Below are 24,949 nucleotides of genomic sequence, written 5' to 3'. Positions count from 1 at the left end.
TCATACGCCAAGTAAGAAAATATAAAGAAGTTGGACGTATATATAATACTTAAGTTAAATTAGAACTTCAATTTTACATAACTGGAATTTACGAATTCCTGTGATTAACGTGTTTATTTACTTGCACCGCCATTTTCCCTACAGTATAAATGCAGTACCTACTTTCCCGCTTTAAGCGAAAGTATTTGCCTCAACTTATATTGCAACAGCACTGCATTTAATAATAAGCCTTCAGAAATGCTTAGACAGAACAATAACAGTTAAAAGAAAATAATATACATTTTATTTATTAAAAGTTATTTATGTGGTCACGGCAGCTACGTTTGACATTGTAAACAATCTACAATTTTTTGGTGCCACCTGCCAAGGTAAACTATATGGCCATGAACCAAACTTTGGTAACATGAACGTAAAAATCAAGTTGTTTCATATCTCTCCCCTTTAAACTTTAAAGAATTATTAATGAAATAAGTTTTTAATAAGATTTTATAAAAAATAACAGTAGATTACTGGGCTCATATTAAAATAAGTTTAAAAGCAACATAACCAAATTGCTGTAAATACAGCATCCGTGTGCATGTTCAGCGATGCTTGTTTACATTAGAAATATTTTGGAAAGACAGTTGGCAGCACTGAATTTCCAAATATTGCTGCTAAAATGTTCGTAATTTTTTCTGTTACTAAATATAAACAATCGTTTTCAAAGTAGTTGTTTAACAGAATTGTTTACGATAAAAATCTGAACTGAATTAAATGTTAACACACAATTTTTAAGTCTAAATAAAATTATGTAAGAACATTTTGAAATGCTTCAAGATGCACATATATTTCTTACTCAAGAACCAAAAATTTCTTAACCTTTAACAATTTTGAAGAACTGCAAGACTGAATGGATTTATTGTTTTCACCAAGTGAGATAATTAATCTCTAGTTGATATATTAAAAAGTAAGCATCTCTGACATTTTATTTAGTATCGTGAATATTTATTTCTTATTGTGTATATTTATTTCTTATCGTTTCTATTATAGTGAAATAAAAAGTTCTTTTTTTACATTTTACTCTTTAATTTTTTTACATCCTGGTCCCTTGAAACATGTAAAAACAAGGTTCTACTGTAATTTTATTTGGGTCATTATTTAGTTACGCTTGAAAATAATATTCCTAACTTAACCAGACAAACCCCTTTTTTACAATAAATACATTGATGTGATAATGTAAGGTTTGTAAAGTTTGTACGTTATAACATTTCCAATTTACGCCTTAAGACATATTTGATTGATGGCAGTATTCAAGCACTTGTTTAGTCTAACTGTATGCAAGTTTAAAAGGCCTAATTTGTGCTAGAAATTCAAAGTAGCAGTAACCGAGGGTAATAAACATGCTTTCAAAAATCAAGTAAGCTGTGTATATAATGTTAATTATTGCACAGAAAATTAAATGTAATGCAATTATAGTTTTGATATCATAAACAATCTTTTTCTGAGTATATTATACTGTCGAACCACGTTAGAAAAAAAATCGGAATCGGATTCGAAGAATCAACCCTTTATTCGAAAGAATCGAAAATGGTATCGGAATCGGTACATTTTAGGAATCTGCCCAACACTAACTAAGGTAATAATTAAACAGTATTCAGAATTGCAAAGAGTAATCTGTAAAAAATTGTTAAAATATTGAATTAGCATTTCCTTTATCATTTAAAAAAAGAAGAATCCTTACTTACAATACAGTAGAATCCCGCTGATGCGACCGCTCACGGTTTCCGGAAAAACGGAATTATAAACGGAATTGTAGCAATAGTGAATTCGGGACAATTTATACCACCCCCCCCCCCCCCCCCCTCAACCCCTCAAATATATACAAATACATAAAATACTCGCGATAAATGAATTCGCGTCACACGAGTTCGGCTATGCTAGCCGGCTGGTTGTTATTTTTATTCAAAACGTGGCGAAGGAACTTGTGTGGATCAGGTAGAAAACATTCGGCTATAAACGAAAGATATAAGAACAATGCTATCCTGAAATGCTGTGACATGTTTTTGGAGTAGATAATCACAGCGACAGACCGACAGGATGCGCTCGCGCCCTTGCCGTCAGCGATGTTTATTTTGACAGCTCAAGCAATTATCTTTTCCTCGTCCCTTCACAGCGTTAAAAAAAGAAGAAAAAACACGTTCGAATTCAGATGGAAAAGTAACTGTGCAGTAAAATAAATATATTTACGGCCCTGCTAAATTTTTCTATTCAATAAAATTCTAGGTATTAGTGATTTTTCAGCAGAAACTGCTGTGTGACTAATAAACAAATTGAATCATAATAACTTATAAAGTATTTATTAACGGCGAAGGACAGTCGTATAAGCCCATAAAAATATTTATTTTAACGAGAATGGACTGTACAACCTGGCTTTTGCCGCACGCGGTGTGGGAGGGGAGGATGATGCTGACAGTTTCTCACGCAGAATGTTGAAATAAGGGAGGGAATGTGTTGAAATGTTAGTTGTTAAAAAGGTGGGGGGGGGGGGGGGGGGGGGTGTTCTTAGATGGTTTGTGGCTCTGGGAGGGATGAGCCTTGAAGAATTAGCAGGGGATGGAAGAGGTAAGTGTCACGTCACGTATGATAAGCCGCCGCTACCGCCAGCCTGGACGAGTTTCTTACGCTCTCGCAGAAGCTACCACAGCGGCTTTTTGTGCGGGCGGGTAAGATAACATGACAGCTGAGACAGCTTTTCGTGCGATAGTGGACGCGCCGAGCTCGGCTAGACACTGCCCGAGCGGCATTCACGTGTATATATCTGACGATGCGATGCGGTGACACCCCGAATTCTCTATTGCGACCATTCCGTTTATAAGACAGTTTTTCCGGAAACCGTGAGGGGTCGCATCAGCGGGATTCTACTGTATGTAAGCCCATAAAAATATTTATTTTACCGAGAATGGACTATACAACCTGGCTTTTGTCGCACGCGGTGTGGGAGGGGAGGAGGATGCCGACAGTTTCTCACGCAGAAGGTGTTGAAATGTTTGTTGGTAAAGGGAAGGGGGGGGGGGGGGGGGGGGTGTTTTTACATGGTTTGTGGCTCTGGGAGGGATGAGCCTTGAAGAATTAGCAGGGGATGGAGAGGTAAGCGTCACGTCACGTATGACGTCAAGCCGCTGCTACCGCCAGCCTGGCCGGACGAGTTTCTTAAGCTCTCACAGAAGTTACCACAGCGGCTTTTCCTGCAGGCGGGTAAGATAACATGACTAGAGCCAAGATTATATGGTTTTATGCGAAATCGCGAATTTTCACGCAAAATTCATCCCAAACCGCGAAAAATGCGAAATGTTTTCTAACCACAAATAAACACCTCAATATTGATTTAAATCGTTAACTACCGACTATTGGTTGATTGACAAAAATTCCGTATCTGTTTGTAGAAGAAATGGTCGTCATCCAACTGCAGTGTGATGGTTATTTAATGCGTTAATTATTCATCTTAAAAAATTACAAGATATCACAAAAATTGACGATTTCACGAACAAAAAAAAGATCGTTATCGGAGTTAGGTTAGGGTTTTTAAACGCATCTAGCCACTAGAGATCACGCAATATTAACAACTGACGATCGTAAACTAAAATTAACAAGTTAACGAACACAACAACGTGAAAAATCTCAGCGCCTTGTTTGCTGTATCCTTTGAAAAATACACGTGAACAAAAACTGCATTCATTAAATAAATATGTATGAAAATAAAATAAAAGCAAACATTGATATTTAATGATCACTTGATATTTAATGAAATTTCACTGTAACGCAATTTTGTGTGCTTGTTGAATAAGCAGTTTACCGTGAAGCCTTCATTTTCATTTCACACTTCACAGGCGAGAGAGCCAAAATCGTAACATAATCAAAGTTTTCCGATCGCTAATGAAAAAGCACCATATTGCAAGGATTTATTTATTTTACGGTCATTAAATATTTTAAATAACGCTTACCTACCCAACCCTCCCGGAAAATAAATAAAAACATTTATTTTACTGACCTGACATAACCTAACCTTTTACTTCGGGTTGAGTATATGGCTCTCTTGCCTGTAAAAAGTAGGCTTCCCGCGGTTTATTTTTTCGCTACAACTTCAGTAAATACTAGTTTTTGGTACCTCCGGGCTTTGTTTACAAATGACGTGCATAAATGAAAGCTAAATTTCTTAATCATGCCGAAAAATAAAGCTACTGCAGCATCACGTGCTGACAAGTTTAAGAATGAGGGATTATACGTCAGTGACGGAAAAATACTTTTCTGTAAATATTGTAATTGCCGTTTGGAGCATGAACGTAAGGACACAGTAAACAAGCACATAATTAGCGACAAACATGCAAAAGCTAAACGATCCCCATGCACTTTGAAACGACAGCTTTCTATCCCAGAAGCAGGAGTGGCGCAAATATGCGCAAAAAAACAAAAGGAAGATTTTGTTCTCGAAACTGTTGAAGCCTTTGTAGCTGCAGGTATTCCTCTTGAGAAACTTGACAACAGCAAGCTGACTGCATGGATGCAGAAGAATGTAAGTGGTGCTGGTGATCTTCCAACAGCGGATTGGATGAGGAAAAAGTACATTCCTCTACTTAGAGAGAAAAAAGAAGTGGAAATCAAGCAGCAGCTCTTGGGGCAAGATGTGGTCATACTCGCAGATAAAAACCACTGACAAGAGTAATAATTGTGTTTTCAACATCTTGTTTAAAATTCTGAAACCAGGTGCTGAACAAGATGTTATCTTAGGGGCTTCTTGTGTCCTTGATGCAGCAAATGCTGTTTGTTGTTCTCGGGCAGTGATTGATGTATGCTCCAAATATGAAGTCAAGGAAGAAAACATAATTGCGTATGTTACAGATAGTGCCAGGTACATGACAAAATCTGCTGGCACCCTTGAAGGTGTATTTGGTGACCACATGTACCACATACAGTGTTGGGCCCATAAAGTAAACATTGTTGGGCAGATCTGGCAAAACAACTTGGAAGAACTGAACCTCTTCGTTTGTAAGGTAAAGATGGCCTTTCTTAACACCAGAAAGAGGAGGCATGCATACCTTCAATTTCTTCTCCAGAAACATGGAGAAAACAAGGCTCTGGTCAACTTATTCCCCATGCCAGTTGTTACACGCTGGAACACATGGTTTGAATCTGTATCATACCTCGCACTCCATCTGCACGACATTGTGGAATTCTTTGAGCAGCTTAGCGAAGATAACTCTGGTGTTAAATATATCAAGGGACTCCAGAAGAAAGAGTTACAATGTCTTGAGGCCACTCTTACATTTGTGGCTCAAAACTGTAACACCTTTGTAGAGCTAATTAATTTTCTTGAAGAAACAAAGTATCCTACTGCTCATCAGTTGTGCACAAAATTGAGTAAACTGCAAACTACTCTTGATGTCTTGGCTAAGGGAATATTTCCTGAAAATGTTGAAGACATTTTGGCTGAAATGAAAACTGTCAACTCTGCAGCCCTTAAAGAGCAGTTCAAGAACACAGCTAAACTCAGTCTTATAAAACTGATTGATCTGGTGAACACTGATCCATCTCGTCAACTATTTCTGGGAATCAGCGCTCTAATGAATCCTCAAAATGTAGGAAACATTCGTGTGGAGGAAAAAGAATTCCAGAAACATATTGGGAACCTACCTTTCCTTTGCAAGGTGCAGAAGACCTCTGTAGCGACAGGCTACATAACACTCCAAAACCTGGTTTCCCAAGAGCAGAAGAAACTGCATATGAACTACATAGACATGGTGGACATACTATGTAAAATGAAAGCGGATTATCCTGAATTTGCAGCTGCTGCTTTAAAGTTAATATGGATACCTGCAACGAATGTGGACTCAGAAAGATCTTTTTCTAAGTATTCTGTAGTTGTAAGTGACAGAAGAACATCTCTAAAACCAGAGAATGCTGAACTGCTGACAATGGTGGCTTTTTCCTGAGCTTAATTATATTGCATTTATAGAACAAAAGTTTAACTGTAGTTTCTATTTTAATTAATTTAGACTCTCTCCTGAACTCAGGAACAGTACTTACCGGCATAAGAATACTGAATATTTTAGTTGTTAATTTTTTATGTACTCTCAACATAGTATTGTTTAATGTGCATATTTTAAGTCTCTAACCACGAATTATTGAAGCATTTGATCAAGGCAGCTCTGCTAGGTGTGTACATGTTATTACATGTGTTTTAATTTTTTATGACGATAAAGACGAAATCCACAATTCTTAATGACGAAAAGTCCTTTTTCATAACACCATAAAATCTTGGCTCTAAACATGACAGCTGAGACTGCTTTTAGTGTGATAGTGGACGCGCTGAGCTCGGCTAGACACTGGCGCGTCTAGAGGGGTGGTATCTATTTTTAGCCGTCTTTTGTATGCCTGCCTGCTTACAGTACAGCTCCCGCTAAGATAAACATGAACACATAGCGCCCAACAAAGTGTAAGAGACTTGTTTTTCAGCCGATTTTACTCAAATTTTCGACTTTCTTTACTTAAATTTTTCACGGTTTCTCAAAAAACGGTCGTATAAACAGAATGGACGCATCAGAGGGGGGTCGCATCGGCAGGATTCTACTGTAGTTATGAATATTTTATTTGATAATAGTTTATTTAAATATCATAAGGCAAAGTAGTGGATTATTTTGTACTGTTGGTTCAAGGGATTATCTGTAGTGCTGTGTTCATTACATAATTCTATTTTTTTTAAAAGAAAAGCATATTACTTGGGTAAGAAATAAACAAAAAAGTGCAAAAAACTGGGAAAAATAACACAAATTCAATTAAAAATAACAAACCTTAGCGGCACTAAATAAAAACACAAATGCATGCATGTACCAGATGAAAGAAGATAATCAGTAAAATGATTGCCCTGGTGGCCTGGAGCGGCCGGCCCCGTACCGTGTGGCCCTGGAAGGACTTGATGGGCTTGTCCATGTTCAGCTTGCACACGTGGATGCACTGGTCCGTGCTGCACGAAGCGAAGCTCGAGTTGGTCTGCCAGTCCACATCGAGCGCCGGCGCCGAGTGGAACGAGAACTGCTGTGTGCACTGGCCCGATGCTGCGTCCCAGATGATAGTAGTCTGCAACAGAGTCTCCCTACATCATACCCCCTACAGCAGTGCTGAAAACTACAACAACTACAACTACTGTTGTGTGCACTGGCACGTCTCTCTCTCAGCTCTCATCACTAGCTCCCTCCCCTACCCCTTACAGCAGTACTGACAAATACTACAGTATGTATTGAGGGCGTACGGTGTTGTAATGAAATTATCGGTGGAAATTAGTGGGCGCCACCACGTGAGTGGGCACGTGGACCCGGCTGGAGACTCTAACCCAGGGCGTTACGTGGCCCGTGTGTGGCGAGATATTAGCCCTCTAAATGTTACACGCAGCTCCCGACCCTACCTAAGCCCGCTCTCAGCGTCGGGCACGCTTATAATCCGCAGTGGGCTCTCAGGGCGTCCCACACGCCGCCGGCCAGGTTAGGATCCCACGTGGCCCCCCCGAACACAAAAAACACGTAACACAGTTAATTGGTTTTATTCTACTCACGATATACGTCCTTACACGCTCCGTCATTGATACAACTGAGAAAACGCCCGAGGCACGAATCAGATTAGGTGAAGAGGCGAACCACGCACGTGGCTGCCCCAAGTCGTTACTTATTACATCGGTGATATAAAAACCCCGAGGGGTGAATAATTATTACTTATACAGTCTCTCCGACCGAGAGAGGCCCCGAGGATGAAAAGAAAGCGATTTGAATAATATTAAGCTACAGAATTACTACTCAGTGAATCAACGGTGATGTCCTCGGGGTGTCGGTAGAGACGTCCGCTCTCGGCCGGCTGTAGAAGGAGACTGGGTGAGCTCATGGTATGCAGGTGGCAACATGGCGCCCTTCGCGCCGAACACAATTACCGTTACAATTTAGCTGTGCCGTGCCCCGTGTTACTATTAGAAAATACATAACTAATTTTACAATAATTATTAAATAACTTCCATGTCCAGACCATCTGTAATAATTGCTTATAAACATAAAACGAGGTTCAATTGAGTTTCATGCTAGTTCCTCCGTCGCCCGCTAGGGAGCGTCCGTGTTCGCGCTTGGACTTATAAAATACTAAAAAATCATGAAGTTATTAATTAAAAACACATACATGCATAATTATCGTTACACTGTTTGGGGCGGAAAGAAAAAGGTTACAATGTTAATTAATATATTTAGGGGTGCGGCGCACTGCAGCTAAGCGCCCTCTTGCCGGGCTAGAAACACACGCACGCACGAGCGGGAGGTTTGAACTGAGACGGTGGTTTGGCGGTGTCATATCGGGCTCAAAGGGGCCGCAGACCCGGACGACGTCAATTGCCCTCTCCGAAAGTAGGCCGATATGACAGCGCCGTTTGACAGATGGATGGGGGCGTTGCCTGTACTGTTTACGTCGCGCACTCCCACGTGGCAATGTTGATGTTTACGTTTGTGCGGGCAGGTGGCAATGTTTACATGACGGGCGGACAATGTTGACATGATGGAAGGGCGAGCAATATTTACACTATGGAGGACGATACACACAGGCAGAATTGGCGCTGGCTTTCTAACCCTGTGGGTGGTGACCCACCAGTTGTCCCGAGCCCCAAATCTGCGTCAGCTGCGGCTGCGGCGGCTGCTGCGGCTGCTGCGTGTGACAGCGCGGCGGTGGCCAGGGCGCCGGCCGGCAGGGGCGGCGGCGACCAAGGTCCGGCGGCTCGTGGCAGGCGGGCAGCAAGCGCGGACGGCGCTCGGCACGGCCCGGCTCAGCCTCGCCTACAGGCGGGAGCTTCGCGGCCCGTCGTGACAGACGGGTGACAAGTGTCGAAGTCCAGGTGGTGGTCACGTTCGGCGGTGGGACGGTCGGGCGTCCAGGCATCGTGGCGTCGACCTGCATCGCGACAGGCGGATGCAGGGAGCTCAGGCGAATCTTCACGGTGCGGCGTCCCAATGTTGCCAACTTTCGACATTTGGGTGGCGTCTCGGGCGGCAGGGCACTTGACCGGTGTTCCGGTACTGCGGCGATCGGCGTCGGAATCGGGCGTCGTGGCGTCTCGGTCGTTCCGGGCGTCGCGTCAGGTGGGCATGTAGGCGGCGTCAGCGTCGGCGTCGCGCGCGTCTGTCTCACTCGGGCAGGTACAACCGGCTGTGCTTCGAAGCCAGGCGGGCACAGCGGGGCAAATCCGGGCGGGCACAGAGGAGCGAACCCAGGCGGTGGGGCAGCGCTCAGGCGTCTCGGCGTCATGGCCCCGGACATCGTGTCGCAAAGCGTCCTGTTTGCGACTGCGCACTCGGGTGGCGGTGACGACGGCATGATGACGTCGAAGCCAGGTGGTGGCGACAAGGTGACACGAAGCGTCGGCGTCGAGTCTGGTGGCGTCCGTGGCGAGTCGTGTGGCGGAGACAATGCGGGTTTCGCCGGAAATGACCTTGGTGGCGTCGGGACGGCGGTTCGGTGCGGTGGCGAGGTCATTCCGGCGTCGGGATGTGTCTCCGACACGAGGCGGGTGCTGGATGGAGTCGCAGACTGCGGCGGGACGGTCGTCGTCGTGCGTCGCTCGGTTGGCTTCGGCGAGTCAAGCGTCATCACAGTCGGGATGAGTGGCGTCAGGTCGGCGAAACGAGGTCTTGCTGGCGATGAGGCGTTTGGACCAGTGTCGGGAGACGTCAGGTCGACAAGAGGTACCGAGGTTGGCGGCTCCAGGACAGGAGATGGCGGGAGCGGAATCGTCGGCGTCGAGACGGCGAGCGTCGGTGTCGGGATAAGTGGGGTCGGCGTCGGGACGACGGGCGTGGGCGTCAGGACGATGGGCGTCTTTGTCAGGGCGGTAGGCGTCGGTAACTTAACACGTGACGGTGACGGTGCGGGTGACGTCAGGACGTACCTTCGTGGTGCTGGTGTCGGCGTCGTGCGTGAGGAGTCGGCTTGGCGCTGCGGTGACGTTCCGGCAACGGGCGGCGTCCTTGACACGTGATGCGTCGGCGAGTCGAGCAGCGTCTTTTTCGGCGTGGTTGGCGTCGGCGTGAGCGGCGTCGTTGGTGTCGGCGTGAGCGGCGTCGGTTTTTCCGGCGTCGGCGTGGTCGACGTCGGCGTGAGCGGCGTTGGCGTTGTTGGCGTTGTTGGCGTCGGCGTTTCAGGAAGCGTCGAGGCGTGTCGTGGAGAATTTTCCGGCGTCTCTGCCTCGTACTGCGCCTGGGTGGCTAGGTAGGCGGTGCATCGTGCGCACGTAAAGGTAAAAAACTTGCGCAGTATTGTCCATTCACGTTCGCCGATACAGCCACGTTGCCACAGGCCGGCACATTCCTGGCAGCGGTATCCCTCGCTACTACCTCCGGGACACGACCTAGCTCCACACTTCGTCACGCTGTGTATGCGGTATTCCGTACAGTAGCCACACTCGTATCCGGCAGCAGTCCTGCCATGCAAGTCCCAACTCAGGCAGGGGAAGTAACACCCGATACATTCGTATGCGTACATATTTACACACGTGGTACTCCTCACACGAACAGTCCTCACGTTCACGTTCTCACGAACTACTCACGAATCCACATCAGTACTGCGGTAACTTACTGCGCTCGGAGTGTGTTGTTGTCAGGAATGCAGCCACCTGGCTGCTCGCTGCGAATTCTCGGAAGCGCGCGCGCTCGGCTGGTCACGTGGCAGCTCGGTCCCGTTATCTCGCGCGCTCCGGTGTACAACCGCCTAACACGCGCTTACCCGTGTGGGCCTGGTATTCACGACACGTTGAATATCTCGCCACACGCTCTTGGGCGCCATTTGAGGGCGTACAGTGTTGTGATGAAATTATCGGTGGAAATTAGTGGGCGCCACCACGTGAGTGGGCACGTGGACCCGGCTGGAGACTCTAACCCAGGGCGTTACGTGGCCCGTGTGTGGCGAGATATTAGCCCTCTAAATGTTACACGCAGCTCCCGACCCTACCTAAGCCCGCTCTCAGCGTCGGGCACGCTTATAATCCGCAGTGGGCTCTCAGGGCGTCCCACACGCTGCCGGCCAGGTTAGGATCCCACGTGGCCCCCCCGAACACAAAAAACAGGTAACACAGTTAATTGGTTTTATTCTACTCACGATATACGTCCTTACACGCTCCGTCACTGATACAACTGAGAAAACGCCCGAGGCACGAATCAGATTAGGTGAAGAGGCGAACCACGCACGTGGCTGCCCCAAGTCGTTACTTATTACACCGGTGATATAAAAACCCCGAGGGGTGAATAATTATTACTTATACAGTCTCTCGACCGAGAGAGGCCCCAAGGATGAAAAGAAAACGATTTGAATAATATTAAGCTACAGAATTACTACTCAGTGAATCAACGGTGATGTCCTCGGGGTGTCGGTAGAGACGTCCGCTCTCGGCCGGCTGTAGAAGGAGACTGGGTGAGCTCATGGTATGCAGGTGGCAACATGGCGCCCTTCGCGCCGAACACAATTACCGTTACAATTTAGCTGTGGCGTGCCCCGTGTTACTATTAGAAAATACATAACTAATTTTACAATAATTATTAAATAACTTCCATGTCCAGACCGTCTGTAATAATTGCTTATAAACATAAAACAAGGTTCAATTGAGTTTCATGCTAGTTCCTCCGTCGCCCGCTAGGGAGCGTCCGTGTTCGCGCTTGGACTTATAAAATACTAAAAAATCATGAAGTTATTATCGTGAAATTCTGATGAGAACTCGTTAAGTGACAGGCCGAGTTTCAACCTTTTTTTTTATCTTCGGGCTATGTATAATTAGAAATTTGACCCGAGGTGTCAGCGTCGGGCCAGGGTGAACGTCGACAGCCCGAGATAATTCTGTGGCTGGACGGATGTACCTAATTAAGTAATTTTAACTAAGGGACTTCATTTTTATTTAAATTGAGTGACATGAAGCTAATCAACTGGAACTGTGTATTGTAAAATTTCTTTGTCATAAAGCATACAAGTCAAGTTTGAAAAGTCTTTCATTCAAAACGTTTCTAATTAACAAATTTTTATTGAAAGACTGAACTGTGATGCACAGTGTCAGGCTAAATGAATTTCTACCAGGAACAGAACTAATCAAGTCTTTAAAATTTAATTAGAACTGTTAGCACGTTTATTGGGTAGATAGCACACAGTGGTTCTCAGCGATCACCACCACCCCCCCCCCCCCCACCCTTGCCGGCAACTGCCCCGGTGATGTTCATATGACAGCTTCAGCAATTATCTTCTCCTTCCAACCAATCAAAAAAAAATCAACATTCAGTACATAGAGGAAAAAAATTATGTCGGCACCTTGCACACAAGCTCTTCGCGGTTATTCAATTGAAGGTATTTTATTTTCCCCTACATTCAGTGACATAAATTGTGAGAAAAATAATATAGAAAAAGACAGACACATAACAACAGCCTTATTGGCTTACTTAATTTTGTTGTAAGAGAGTTAAAACGCAACAAAGTAACTGCAGCCAGCGATGTTTATTTGACAGCTCAGACCTACCCCACTCTACATCAATCAGGTTGACAAAAAAATGCAATGGACAGGTAAAAAAAGTAGAATGTTAAGTTAAGTTTCTCTTGTATCCTTGCACTTTAATTAAAACAAACCAAAAAATAAATTTATAAATGTTAGCCAGAACATAAGCCACATTATGATGGCTTCCTAACTACCCAATGAACGAACAAAAGACATTTCAGGAAATAATGTGATTATTAGGACCCCCTGGAAGTGTTAAATAAATTTTCAGATTTCGTCATTAAAAATTAGCAAAAGTGGTGTTAAAATTCACTAAAAACAAAAACGCGGTGCTAAAATTCACTTAAAAACACAAAAGCAGTCCTAAAAACTTGAAAAAAAAAAAGTGTGAGTGTTACTGTAAATATATCTGAAATTATTTAAGTTAAATAATTTTACTTGAACCTACTCATTACTGATTACCCTAAACAAATAGGTTACATATATTTATATGACAAACTTTTGATTTAGACACTGATTATTAGTTCGTTCCCATAAACTAATCTGGAAAACTATTAATCCCTTTAACAAAATCGGGACGCACCACAATGCCGAAATACCACAACGCCGACAGCTAGAAAACTGCTGTGTACCGCAACGCCGAATTACCACAACGCCAAAATACACTAATGCCGAAAAATGTCATTGCAGGACTGCCACAAAGGTTAGGTTACGTTAGGTTAGACTAGGTTAGACTAGGTTAGGCTAGGTCAAGTTAGGTTAGGCTAGGCTAGGCTAGGTTAAGTTAGGTTATATTATGCTACGTTAGGTTAGGTTAGGTAAGGTTAGGTTTGATTGTGGTATTTTGGCGTTAAGGTACATTTAAGAAACACATACAAATTCAATCAGTTGTTATTTCGGCGTTTTGGTAATTCGGCGTTGTGGTATACAGCAGTTTTCTTGCAGTCGGCGTTGTGGTCAATTTCGACATTCGGCGTTATGGTCAATTTTGAAATTCAGAGTTATGGTATTTCGGCACTGTGGTAACGACCCAACAAAATCTATAAAATACTGTTGACCAACTAATCATCATAGTTACACCATTCGAAAATGAATGTTTGTTTAAATTTTTCTGCTTTTTGGCATGTTAAAATGCTTGGTTCGCACAATAATCTGCTTGATACTACGACGCTGTTCCAACTATATGCCAGCGCCCCCAGCTGACGTGATATGGCCACTCCCGTAAGGCTGTTCCAAACACCGTTCGCCACCGTTCGCCCAATCATCTGCTTGCTTTTGTATTTATCCGGTGTCGCTGTTCCAAGCTGACGTCAGTGCCCCGAGCGGTGTGCGTAGGCTTTAAAACTTCGCCGGTTTGTCTTGTCTATCCAAACATTATGCCGGAAAGGAAAATAAACGCAGTAGTTTTGCGTATTTTTACAGTATATTTTTGGGTTTAACATTATAATGTGAGCGTGTCTAAGCTTTTTTTTGCTTTGGTGCATTTATGACTAATGTTCAGTGGCGGCCATGTTGCGGTGTTTGTTTACCAGTGACGAGACAAGTCTTTTACCCAGTATTTAAATTTCACGTAAAAACACTGCGATTTTGCGTTTTAATACTAAATTTAGTGTAAAAACGCTGTGTTATGGCGATTTCGCGTTTATTGTCGTTTAATCGCGATCGCGAAAAGAACAGGCCCCTAGTGATTATACTTTATTACATTATTAGTAGGAACTGTTTATTTCACTAAATTTGTTGCCAGTCCTATCAAAATTCCCTTGGGAAATAACTATTTCTCACACAAAGATTTCCCACACTGAAAATTTAACAAAATAAATATGGTTACACCATTAGTCTCGTTGTACAGGCCTGGATATTAGTTTTATGGGCAGTTGATTTGTAGTATTCAAATAAGCCTTAATGAAACTGTGACATCCAAAGGTCAGAGGGGGAAGGGAGGGGGTACCTTGTCCACACCGGCACTAAGAATGAAGTTTCCGCGTTTGTTCCACTTGAGGGCGAAGATGGGGCCCTTGTGCTGGCCCAGGGTGCTGGCCAGGCGACCGTCCGTCGTCCAGATGCGGGCGTAGCCGTCGTACGAGCCGGTCGCCAGCAAGGAGCCGTCGCACTGCAAGCCAGCACGACACAGCTTCAACCACACAGAGCCAATACCAGTCCAACATGTGCCATTGTTACAAACACTGGCGGGTTTCATCAAGCTCCACCACGCAGCTGCACTTTGCAGGATTATACAAATGAACTGTTCAACAGTTGACTACCCATTTAATAACATTTTACTGATACACATACCTAACTGGTTCAAGAGTCCTTGTGACCATTTCCACCAGTGCATCTCACTCGCACAACCTCTGGCACATATTAAATTTGTGAGTACTAAGTTGGTACTCCAGTGGTTCGCAGCCCAATATAACCTTGGAGGTAATGTCACCTTACGCTTCTGTGGATAACAGTGTGGCATTAAAAACTTTCTAACAAAGTCACTGGTTTAAGGATTTTTAATGTCAGTTTAATTGACTATGGTCTAATTATTAAAGTTGCATCAAGTTGTAAATTAATTATGCAAGAACATAATTCGGTACCTAATAGCCTGGTCTGAACGAACTGAATCGGTTGGCGATATTCTGGGAATAGGTCAGGAAAAAAGAATCAATGGAACTCTATAGTAAAGTAGATGAAAATTTTTACGCCCAGCAATCAAAGTTAATCTGTTGGTATGTACACTGCTAGAAACAAGCTGGACCTCCTGGTGGAAGAATGCTTGGTTTCATATTGAGGCGGATGGCATGCCTCATCAATCATCACTAGTGTTTTGTCTAAATATATATACCTCTAAAGTCTCAAGACTGTCGGTGGGCATGTAACAAATTTAAATAAATAAAAAAATAAAATAAAAAAAATATTTTTTATCTTATATTTTCACTGCAAGGTCTATTAGTTTGGCACATTGTATTTTTAAAAATTTTTAATCTTTACTTATAACTATTAAACTGTGCTAATTTGCTTCTCAAAAATAATTGTCTTTTTTGAACTCAAATATTTTGAAAGATTTTTACAATTTTAATTACATAGACAAGGGATGCCACCAACGCAGGAATGGCGTACCGGAAGTGTACGAGAAGTGTGTGGGGGTGTGCCACCCTGTGCTGGGACTCATTCCAGAATTCCCGTGTATTTTGTTTGGGATGCGTGAGTGGTGCGCTCTGCGCATGCATGGCGCCCGAGTGGGGAGCTCAACACTGCATGGGCCGGAACATCCAGTGCAGAGAGACTGCACTACCGTCAGAGTGACGAGCACCGCCTGGACTCTGGACTCTGGACTCTGGCTGCAACACCTCAACTGCCAGAATAAGATCCGCCCAGTACTGTATTTCAGCCTCAATGGGGATGGAACAGTTTCCTGAATTTAAGTTTTGACATGGAAGAAGTGCCTGTCAAGTTTGCTAGCGTCGAGGCATAGAACTAATTTTGTTTGATGCAGCACTTTTTTTTTTGGGAAACTATTTCACAGCCCAACTTCATTTTAGTTTTGGAACTAGTGTGAAAGCAAGACTCCTATTATGTTTCCGCATGCCTCCAACACGAGACAATTGTATGGCCAGCAGTGCGAGGGAGTGCCCATCCAGGTAATCCCTGTGGCAGCCACCTGTGTGTCTGGAGTGGGAAGGAGGTGGGTGTGGGCCTGCACTACCAGAACAGTTGCAAAAATCAGTTTTGACATTTTCATATTTTTGAAATTTACTATGAAATATTGCTTCAGTTTTCAGCCCGGACCTGTCTGCACAAAACACTTAAGTTTTGGAGCCATTTTCAATAAACGTTCACACACACACACAAGAATAATGATAAATCGGTGACACACCCAAACCATGGACTTAGCAGAGACTGGAAATTTAGTCGCTAGTTTGGTATTAGTGAATGGTCTTAACTTTGCCCTCTGCAGTTTACTACACATTATTATTTATTTTTTTTTATTGAAATAGATATAATGTTTTGGACGTTAGTGCTGTACTCCCTGCAGGAAGGAAAGGGGGAGGGGGGACAGCCGGCCTCGCTGCAGGGAAGCGAACGAAGGGAACTCACGTTCCAGTCGAGCGAGGTGACGTCCTTGTTGCTGGGAACCTCGGTGCCGCCCTTCTGGATGCAGTGCCGCAGCACCAGCTGGTTGGGCGACGCAGAGTTGTCGCTCATGTCCCAGATGCGCGCCGTGCTGTCTCCGGACCTGAGCACGCTCACACCTCACTGGCACGCTCCAACCATGGCGATTCAGTACGTTCAGTCTCAAACTTACCAATTATTTGACAAGCCCATTCCTGTCAACACTACTAGTCTCAGCTCAATTAACTGAGATTTTGCTCTTTTTTTTTTAAATCTTTAATTTGTAGTTCTGTATAATTTAATAAACATGTTATAATCTTAAAATATTTCATAGCATCAAATATTGGATGACAAAAGTGCTGCAATAATAGGGTACATAATATAAACATTCTGTAAACTGTGAACCTCAGATTGAGTAGTTCTGACAATTCTTTAGCAAGACAAAATATTAAATGCTGAAGCCAATGTGGTTACTTCATAGTTAGCATGCAGCAACAACTCTGAAAGTTATGTTTCATACAAGCTTGAGAGGTTTGCTGACTTAGTGTGCAACTGCATTATAGGGTGCTTAAAATGTAGAACATTTTCACATAGCTGGGATTTGCAAATTCACATAGTGTAAATAATTTATTTTTAATTGCACCATAATTTCCTTACTGTATTAATGCATTACTTTCCTGCTCTACGCGAAAGCATTTCCCATAATTTACATCGCAACAGCACAGCATTGGGTAAAAAACCATCAGGAAAAGTTCAGAAAGAAGACTAAAATTAAGTTAAAAGTGAATATTATTAAATTATTATAGTTATTTCTAATGTGTGAACACCTGTGCTCGCGGCTGCTTCATTTGCCTTTGTAAACAACCTTAAATTCTAATTTTTTTTCAAGGTAAACTCTACATAAGGCATTAGATCTAAATGTTTGTGATACACAAGAATGAAAAAAAAGTTCAATTAAAATGTTCCATATGTGAAGACATTGGTAAATGAGGTTATATACATAAATGAACAGTGGCAGTTGCAATTACTGGGCCTATATTGAAATAAGTTGATGAAAAATAAATACATTCCATCCTGTCTCCTGTATTCTCCTGTGATATTAATGCATACCTTTGCATCCAGTGTGACTGCACCCATGGTTTTCCGTGTGTCTAGGGCAGGTTTCAACAGAGCTCAACTTAACATAATTTTAAGCTACTTTTAAGATATGGGAGTTAGGTATGGCTTGCACTGCAACATTGCTGGCCAATCTCCACGATGCATACAAGCCTTCCTTGCATGACTAATCCCATAATGACTAGATGTATACACTTCGGTCTGAAACGCACCTAGGTCCTGCCCTAATCCAAACCCCTCCTACTAATACATTTAGTTTGAATAAGGTAAGGAAAAAAAATTTCAAATCAGTTTTGAAAAAATATAAATAGTAATCCTAAATTTTAAATTGGCAATTCTTAATCAACATTAAAAATATTTAACAATATTTTTATTGCAGCCAACCTAACATAGCCAACAATCTACTCTTTCTTTAATTATTTTAAATGTAACTAAACTAACCTAGCCAACCATCCACTCTTCTTTAGTAACTAACCTTACCCAACCGACTATTTTCACAGTATGAAAAAAAAGAAAGGGGGTGCATATACTTATTTATGTGCGTTAGAAGTTATATGTACTTGCTTGGCATAATAAAAAAAAACTTTAATTTTGCATGCAAATAATAATAGAAAAACAATAATATAAAGACTGTAGTATTATTATAAATACAGTTGGTAAAGTATAAATTCAATCACATCAAAAATATGAATAAATACTCTGTATACAATATTAATATAGACATGTGAATAAAATTAATTATTTAATTTACTAAAATAATTTAAATGAATTTTAATTAGTAATGAAAAATTAATAAATATAGTAATTCTTTGTACTGATTTATTAAATATAATTATTTATTAAATAATAATATACTAACTGATAATGCAAATAAAATATACACATGGGAATATATCCTCACTTATATAAATGCACTTGAAAATGTTTATAAATACAAATATTTACGATAAATAAATATTTTTATTACATGAACCAGTATTCAATATCAATCACTAAAGTATATGATTTAAAAACACATATATAATTTTTAGTTGATTGTAGCCATGTAGTTTCATGCTGTGAAAATGTTGTTGCATGGTGAATGTGCACTGTGATAATTCTCTCTCATAATTTTTTAGTAACATGCTTAAAGAAGTGTAACTTCTAAAATTGATATTTACACCTAACTTAACAACTCATTCAAATGGTAAACTAATAACATTTTGGAATTTTAATTTTTTACTTTAAGAAAAATGGCCATTTCGAAATAATCAATGTTTTAACCAATATACATGAAACTTCTACCCAAATACAACACTTATTATCTAAATGCAATTTACATATCTAATTCTCAACGTTAGATGAGTTGATTTCAGTTAACCAAAGAGAAAAAGCCACAGAGAAAAAAACTCGAACATGCACGGAGGCGACCTCGGAATGAACTGGTTTGAACTTAGGTTTCTCGTTTCACTGCAACGTTAGTTGCAGGTAAATTTATTAAGGCTTCTTAATACTAGTGATTTCAAAATCATAAGGTCTTTTAGTACTAGCCATATAAAAAATTAGTAGCTAACTAATGTATTAAAATATTTTTGCGGAGTTAAATTATTTAGTAAATATTTTTCTCTGACTCTGGTACTGAGTTTAATTCAGATACAGGTTGGGTTATTTTGGCGCTAGAATGTGGGTCTCGGCTGTGCTGGAAAGAACGAGGCGTTGTGCACGTGGCGTGACTGAGCACGTGCGTTTACGTCACGGGTTTGAGGAATCTGGCGCACCCACTGGCATCTGGTTGGAACAGCCGAGGTCACTGCAACGGCCTTCACAATTAACGGCGCATGGCCACTACAGTTTTACCAGCTGACTGGAACTCACTGAGCGAGTTGGAGATGAAATGGTGAAGCCAAATCTGGGTCAGTGGATGTGTCCAAGGCCCGAGTGGCTATATTCACATTCTCAAACACTTGACCATACATGGAACAGTCTGTGTCGGGAGCATATATAAACCCCGAGGAGCAACTGACATCACTCTACTGAATCCTGAGTCAAGGAGCTACACCATGCCAGCGTGACGTCATCATGTGCTAAGTGTTATAAAGTCAACGTTTGTACTTTATAGAAATATTTATATTGATCAATTTTGGTGGTTGCAGAAGTCGAAACAAAAAATTGTTTGATTTATGATATGCAAATCTTTACAAATTTTAAATAAGCTAAAACGTTATTTTGTCTCTGGAAGTATGCTTATCTTTGGTTTTTTTTAAAAAGGTAATAAATTTGTTGTTTATTACTATATTTGTAAAGAATAGGAGATTCATTTTGATTATATTTTGCTTGCGTTAAAGCATTGATTTTTTTTTGTTTAAAGAAAAATTGTAGAATCGCGTGTTACAAACAAGGACAAGTAAAAATATTCTTTTAGAATATTCGGTTTGTTCCATTTTCGGTCATTGATAATATGCGTCCGTAATTTTAGCAGCAAACTGGAAACTTCGTATGATTTGAATTAATACTTAAAAGAGATATCGAAGAGCTGTTATAGTAACGGTAAGATTTATTTATCGATATATACCAAGAATTAAGTAAATTTATTGAAAATATTGTGTTTTGATAAGAATTGTTAATTATCGTCGAAGATTTCAACACTAAAATTCACGGAAGAACATGCAACGAAACTTTTATACTAGAACGAAGATCTGCCTAATTATGTTACCTTAATCGACGCAAAGAAGAACGGTTAAAATATCTTGAGGATTTGAGAGAGAGACAATTCAATTATTCAATCGACGACGACTGAACCACGTTAAAATAGGAAAGGTGCTGCAGTTTTGACGACACGAGCTAATAAGAAGACGTCTCGGGAGCCTAGCAGGAGGACAACCCAGCAGCCCGGTCCGCGAGAAGGACCGACTCGACGGCGCAAACTAAGAAGGAGGCGGCCCACAAGTCGAGCAGTAGAACAGCCCAGCAGTCCGGTACGAGAGGAGGACTGAGTCAACGACCTACCAGCTATCCAGAGCAGGAGAGCCAGCTACACGCGGATCGTCGCAGAGTACTGGTCATCGAGGAAGTCAATACGTCTGTAGAGGCTATAACTGTCACTGAGGTCGGTTTTTTTTTAAGTCCCCGTCCAGTCGTCGATTTGGAACGTTTCCCGTTTGTTGAATTTCACGAACATTATTTTTTTTTATAAAAACATTGATTTTCACCTGAAAGACTTACCAGCGTCATAATTTAAATCCAAGTCTGAATCTCTTGTTCTATAATTATTAGAATAACTAAACTAATTAATTTAAATTAACTCTCGGGATCCCAAGACTATTGAATAGTAAATATCTGTTTGGAATTCTTTCAGGGCATTAAATTGGATATAAACGTTAGTCTCTGATGTAGTAATGTTTCACCAACACTCAGTGGTCCACGCTCACCGAGTGCTTTCAATCCTGGCTTAATACATAATTTTTACTTAATTTGAACTTACCACAACTTAACTTTCAACAGAAACATATAGAATTATTGAATCGTTTACATGATATAAAACAAATTGTTGATATATTTACACTACACTAACTTTGAATGAGTTTTTTTTTTGTTTTGTTTTGAACTGGATAAACTTGTTGCATACATACACAAAGAATTCCAAGCATTCTAGAATAATTTAATAGTCTAGTAGAATAAAAATGTGATCAATGTATGTATAATAATAATTGTACCCTGCAACGGCTCTGCCGCACTCACATTAGGTCTAAAATACACCTACTTTAGTTACAGACGCAATTTACTTTTATTTACGACACATGAACTAGTTACATTGATTTACCTTGATAATTTTAGCTGTTTGAACCAAGAACATCTAATTCATTTTTTTTTAAACTGACGGAACTCGACGGTTGTGAAAATTTGTTAAAGAAACATAATCAATTTTTTTTTAGCTTCACACACCCGTTGGTACGTCAGTTCTGGCGCCCAACATTTAAGCTCGAATTTAGGTGAAACACACTGACTACTACACTGAGACGTGGAGAATACGAACGTTAGGACACATTTAGTCTGGAAATCGAAAAATATGCCATTTGGAGAAAATAGAGAACCATACTTCCTCAGAGGAAATGCGCTAGAAGAGAACAGTAGCACACATTCAGAAACGAATGCTGAAGAAAGGCTAGAAACGGGAGAAATAGGAGCAGAGACGATGTCGGAACTACATGACAATACGAACGTCCCGAATAACCAACAGTTACAACGAGGTGAGGAAACGACTCGAACAGAAAATGAACACCAAACCGTGACACTGGAACAAATGTTTCGAGTGCTACAAGAGGAAAAACAGGAACGTGAACGCGAAAGACAGGAACGGGAACGCGAAAAACAGGAGAATGCCAATAGACTAGACAATATTGTACGAATCTTGAATACGACGTTAAATAATTTGACTGCAGAAACGGAACAAATTAGGACGGAGGTTACACAAACACAACGGACCATGGAACAAAATTTTTTTGTTGTACACGAGCGGATTGAAACCCTAGAGAATACGGTACCGCTGTTAAAAGAAAATGTCAGTCAAGTACAGAAGGATTTAGAAAGTAAAGTAAACCGAGTAGAAATACGAGTAGAAGAAATCGAGAGGAAATTTACACAAAACACTGCGTTGAATATTACTAAATCAACTGTCCCCAATGAAAATAATAACAACAGAAGCGAAAACATTAGTGTAGCTAGTTCAACTGGGATAAGTGTAGAACCAGTCACTATAGTTAGAAATAATGTTCCGTTAGTTACTGATTCCATGTTGACCCTGCATCATCCTGCTCGAAAATGGCTAGATAACGTACCTAGTTTTGCCGGAAAAAGCACAGAAAATCCCAGAAAATTTATTAACCAGTTCGAAGAGTATTGTAATACGTTTAACCTATCCGAGACAGACAAGATGAAAAGCATTGGCCATTGTCTAAAAGACACTGCATTCTATTGGTGGGAATTACTGAAAGATTCTATCACTGAATATAGTACATTCCGTAAGGCATTTATACAACAATTCTGGAGCATCAGAATACAAAGCAATTTACGTATTCAGTTGCATTCTGATAAGTTTGAACCTAAAAGAAGCCAGAATCTAGAAGCACACATTAACAACATGTATGAGAGAACTCGCTATTTGGACTGCAACATGGAAGACGAGGAATTTATAGCAATGATACTATCACAGCTACCCGTTAGATATCAGTTACAGTTAAGCGGACGAAATTACAACGGAATAGTAGATTTTAAGGAACAGTTACTGAACTACGACAGGCTAGAAAAACTAGACCGAACTAGCGTGAATAAGGAGACGTTCGAGCGGAAGAACAATAATCCACCTGCACCATTGTACCAAAATTGGCGAAATAAACCTACAGCCACGAATAACGAACAGAGATCACCTCGCATAAACGCTTTTAACGTAGAACAACCTAGACAGCAATGGTATCATAAAGGATACAGGGGACGATACAGAAACTTTAATTATTGGAATCAACCGAACCATACTAATGGGAACCAAAGACAACAGGGTAATTACAACCGGGAACAATACCCTAACCAACGATGGGAAGGGGCCGTTTGGAGTTCAGGTCCAAAAACTAATACGTATCCGATAGAAGAAGGATTCGCATGTGACCGGAATGCATCACACGGACAATATCGAGTAGAAGCACAGATTTTTCAGCCGACAGAGAAAGCAATAACGACTGCAAACCACACCGAGCAAGGAACATCGCGAGTTGAAAATAATCGACAATTTATTTCTCCAAGTAACTGTGATAATGACACGAAATGGCAGTGTAACCGAAATAATGATGGTGTTAATTTTAGTCAAAGAGTGGACCCAAATCATACTACTTCAGAGAGGTCTGGTCGAATTACACCAACATGGCAACCTGACCAGATACCTGGACTTGTTAACCGCAAGGAAAACTAAGCAGGGAGGGCGTATCACAGCTCCTATCACCACTCCCTAATACGAATTTGGAAGGGGCTAAACATCACCGTGAACCTTGTCTAGAAAACCAATCGAACACAGTCATCACGAAAAGAATAAATACCGTAATATTCAAAGAAAACGAACGCGACTTTCTGTTAAGCGAACCGTGCATCGAAGCCGGGAATGCAAAAGAAGCCTTGTGTCCTGAAATAACACTTAGCATAAATGGGGTCAAATCACCGGTTCTACTAGACAGCGGAGCAGAAGTTTCATGTATTAGCGAAGATTGTATAGAAATGATAGAAAGTACAGGAATCAAATTACCACGTATGCCTGTCCCGACCATTAAAATTTTAGGAGTAACGTCAAGGGCTAGTCCCATTATTAATAAACAGACTTTGCTAGAAATTGAAGGATTAGGTAGCGTAAAGCGCGTACCTGTTTTGATAGTGAAAGGTTTGGCAAAACCAATTATACTTGGAATCGATTTTTTGACCACATACAAAATTATCATGGATTTCGGAGGATGGATGATTACGGCTATGGATAGCTTAGAGAACCCGACCACCACGGAAAAATGGGAAGTGACGGACAACTGCGTATCACTCCTTCGTAATGTAAATTCGTATGCTATGATATGATCTACCATGGCAAGTAATTTAAATGCGACCGATGACGATTTGCGTAATGCCATGAGTGAAATTACTCTGATTAGCGATAAGGAGAAAACGGAACTATTTCAAGTTTTAAAGCATTTCCAAGACGTATTTTCCGACAAACCTGGTACTAAAAAGAACCAATCCAACCAGCCAGTTCTGGCAATACGTTACCCGGAAGTTATTTCTACTATTCGACGGACCATACCTCATAACTAAAGTCATTCGGAATAATTGTTATGAACTCTCAGACCTTAACACCAGGCAGATTATAGGACATTACAACATTACCCAACTGAAAGAATATCACAAACCTGTTGTGACCGAAAATATTGAATGATTTATACATATGTTTAAAATATCCTTACGTTAACCTAGCATTCTTTGTATGTTTTTTTTTTATTTATTGCAACATGTATGTAATATATTCTTGTTAGGATATTATGAGTTTAGTCATTAGTCTTAGTAAATGTAGGAATATGACAACCTCGTTTGGTGGACGATAAATAATAATGAAGATGTAGATTCTGTTATCTATGTGTATTAGAAATGCCATTCTGTTTGTTCTATGTATGTTTAAACTGCACATAATAGACATTTCTAAGAAGGGGCAAT

General features: G+C 41.1%; 1 protein-coding gene across 1 annotated transcript in view; it reads right to left on the bottom strand.

Moving 5' to 3' along the window:
* Positions 1 to 24,949, bottom strand: part of LOC134532193 (F-box-like/WD repeat-containing protein TBL1XR1) — a 54,553-nt gene that overhangs the window by 23,311 nt on the left and 6,293 nt on the right. The window contains exons 5-7 of the mRNA XM_063368607.1: positions 16,607 to 16,745; positions 14,472 to 14,633; positions 6,928 to 7,110 (exon numbers count right to left, since the gene is read on the bottom strand). Of these exons, the coding sequence (XP_063224677.1) occupies positions 6,928 to 7,110; positions 14,472 to 14,633; positions 16,607 to 16,745 (484 nt within the window). The remainder of the gene's footprint in view (positions 1 to 6,927; positions 7,111 to 14,471; positions 14,634 to 16,606; positions 16,746 to 24,949) is intronic.

This window comes from Bacillus rossius, chromosome 5 (assembly GCF_032445375.1).
Source record: "Bacillus rossius redtenbacheri isolate Brsri chromosome 5, Brsri_v3, whole genome shotgun sequence".
Taxonomy (NCBI): domain Eukaryota; kingdom Metazoa; phylum Arthropoda; class Insecta; order Phasmatodea; family Bacillidae; genus Bacillus; species Bacillus rossius.
The sequence above is the reverse complement of the archived record's forward strand: the minus strand, read 5'-3'. Positions and strand labels throughout refer to the sequence as shown.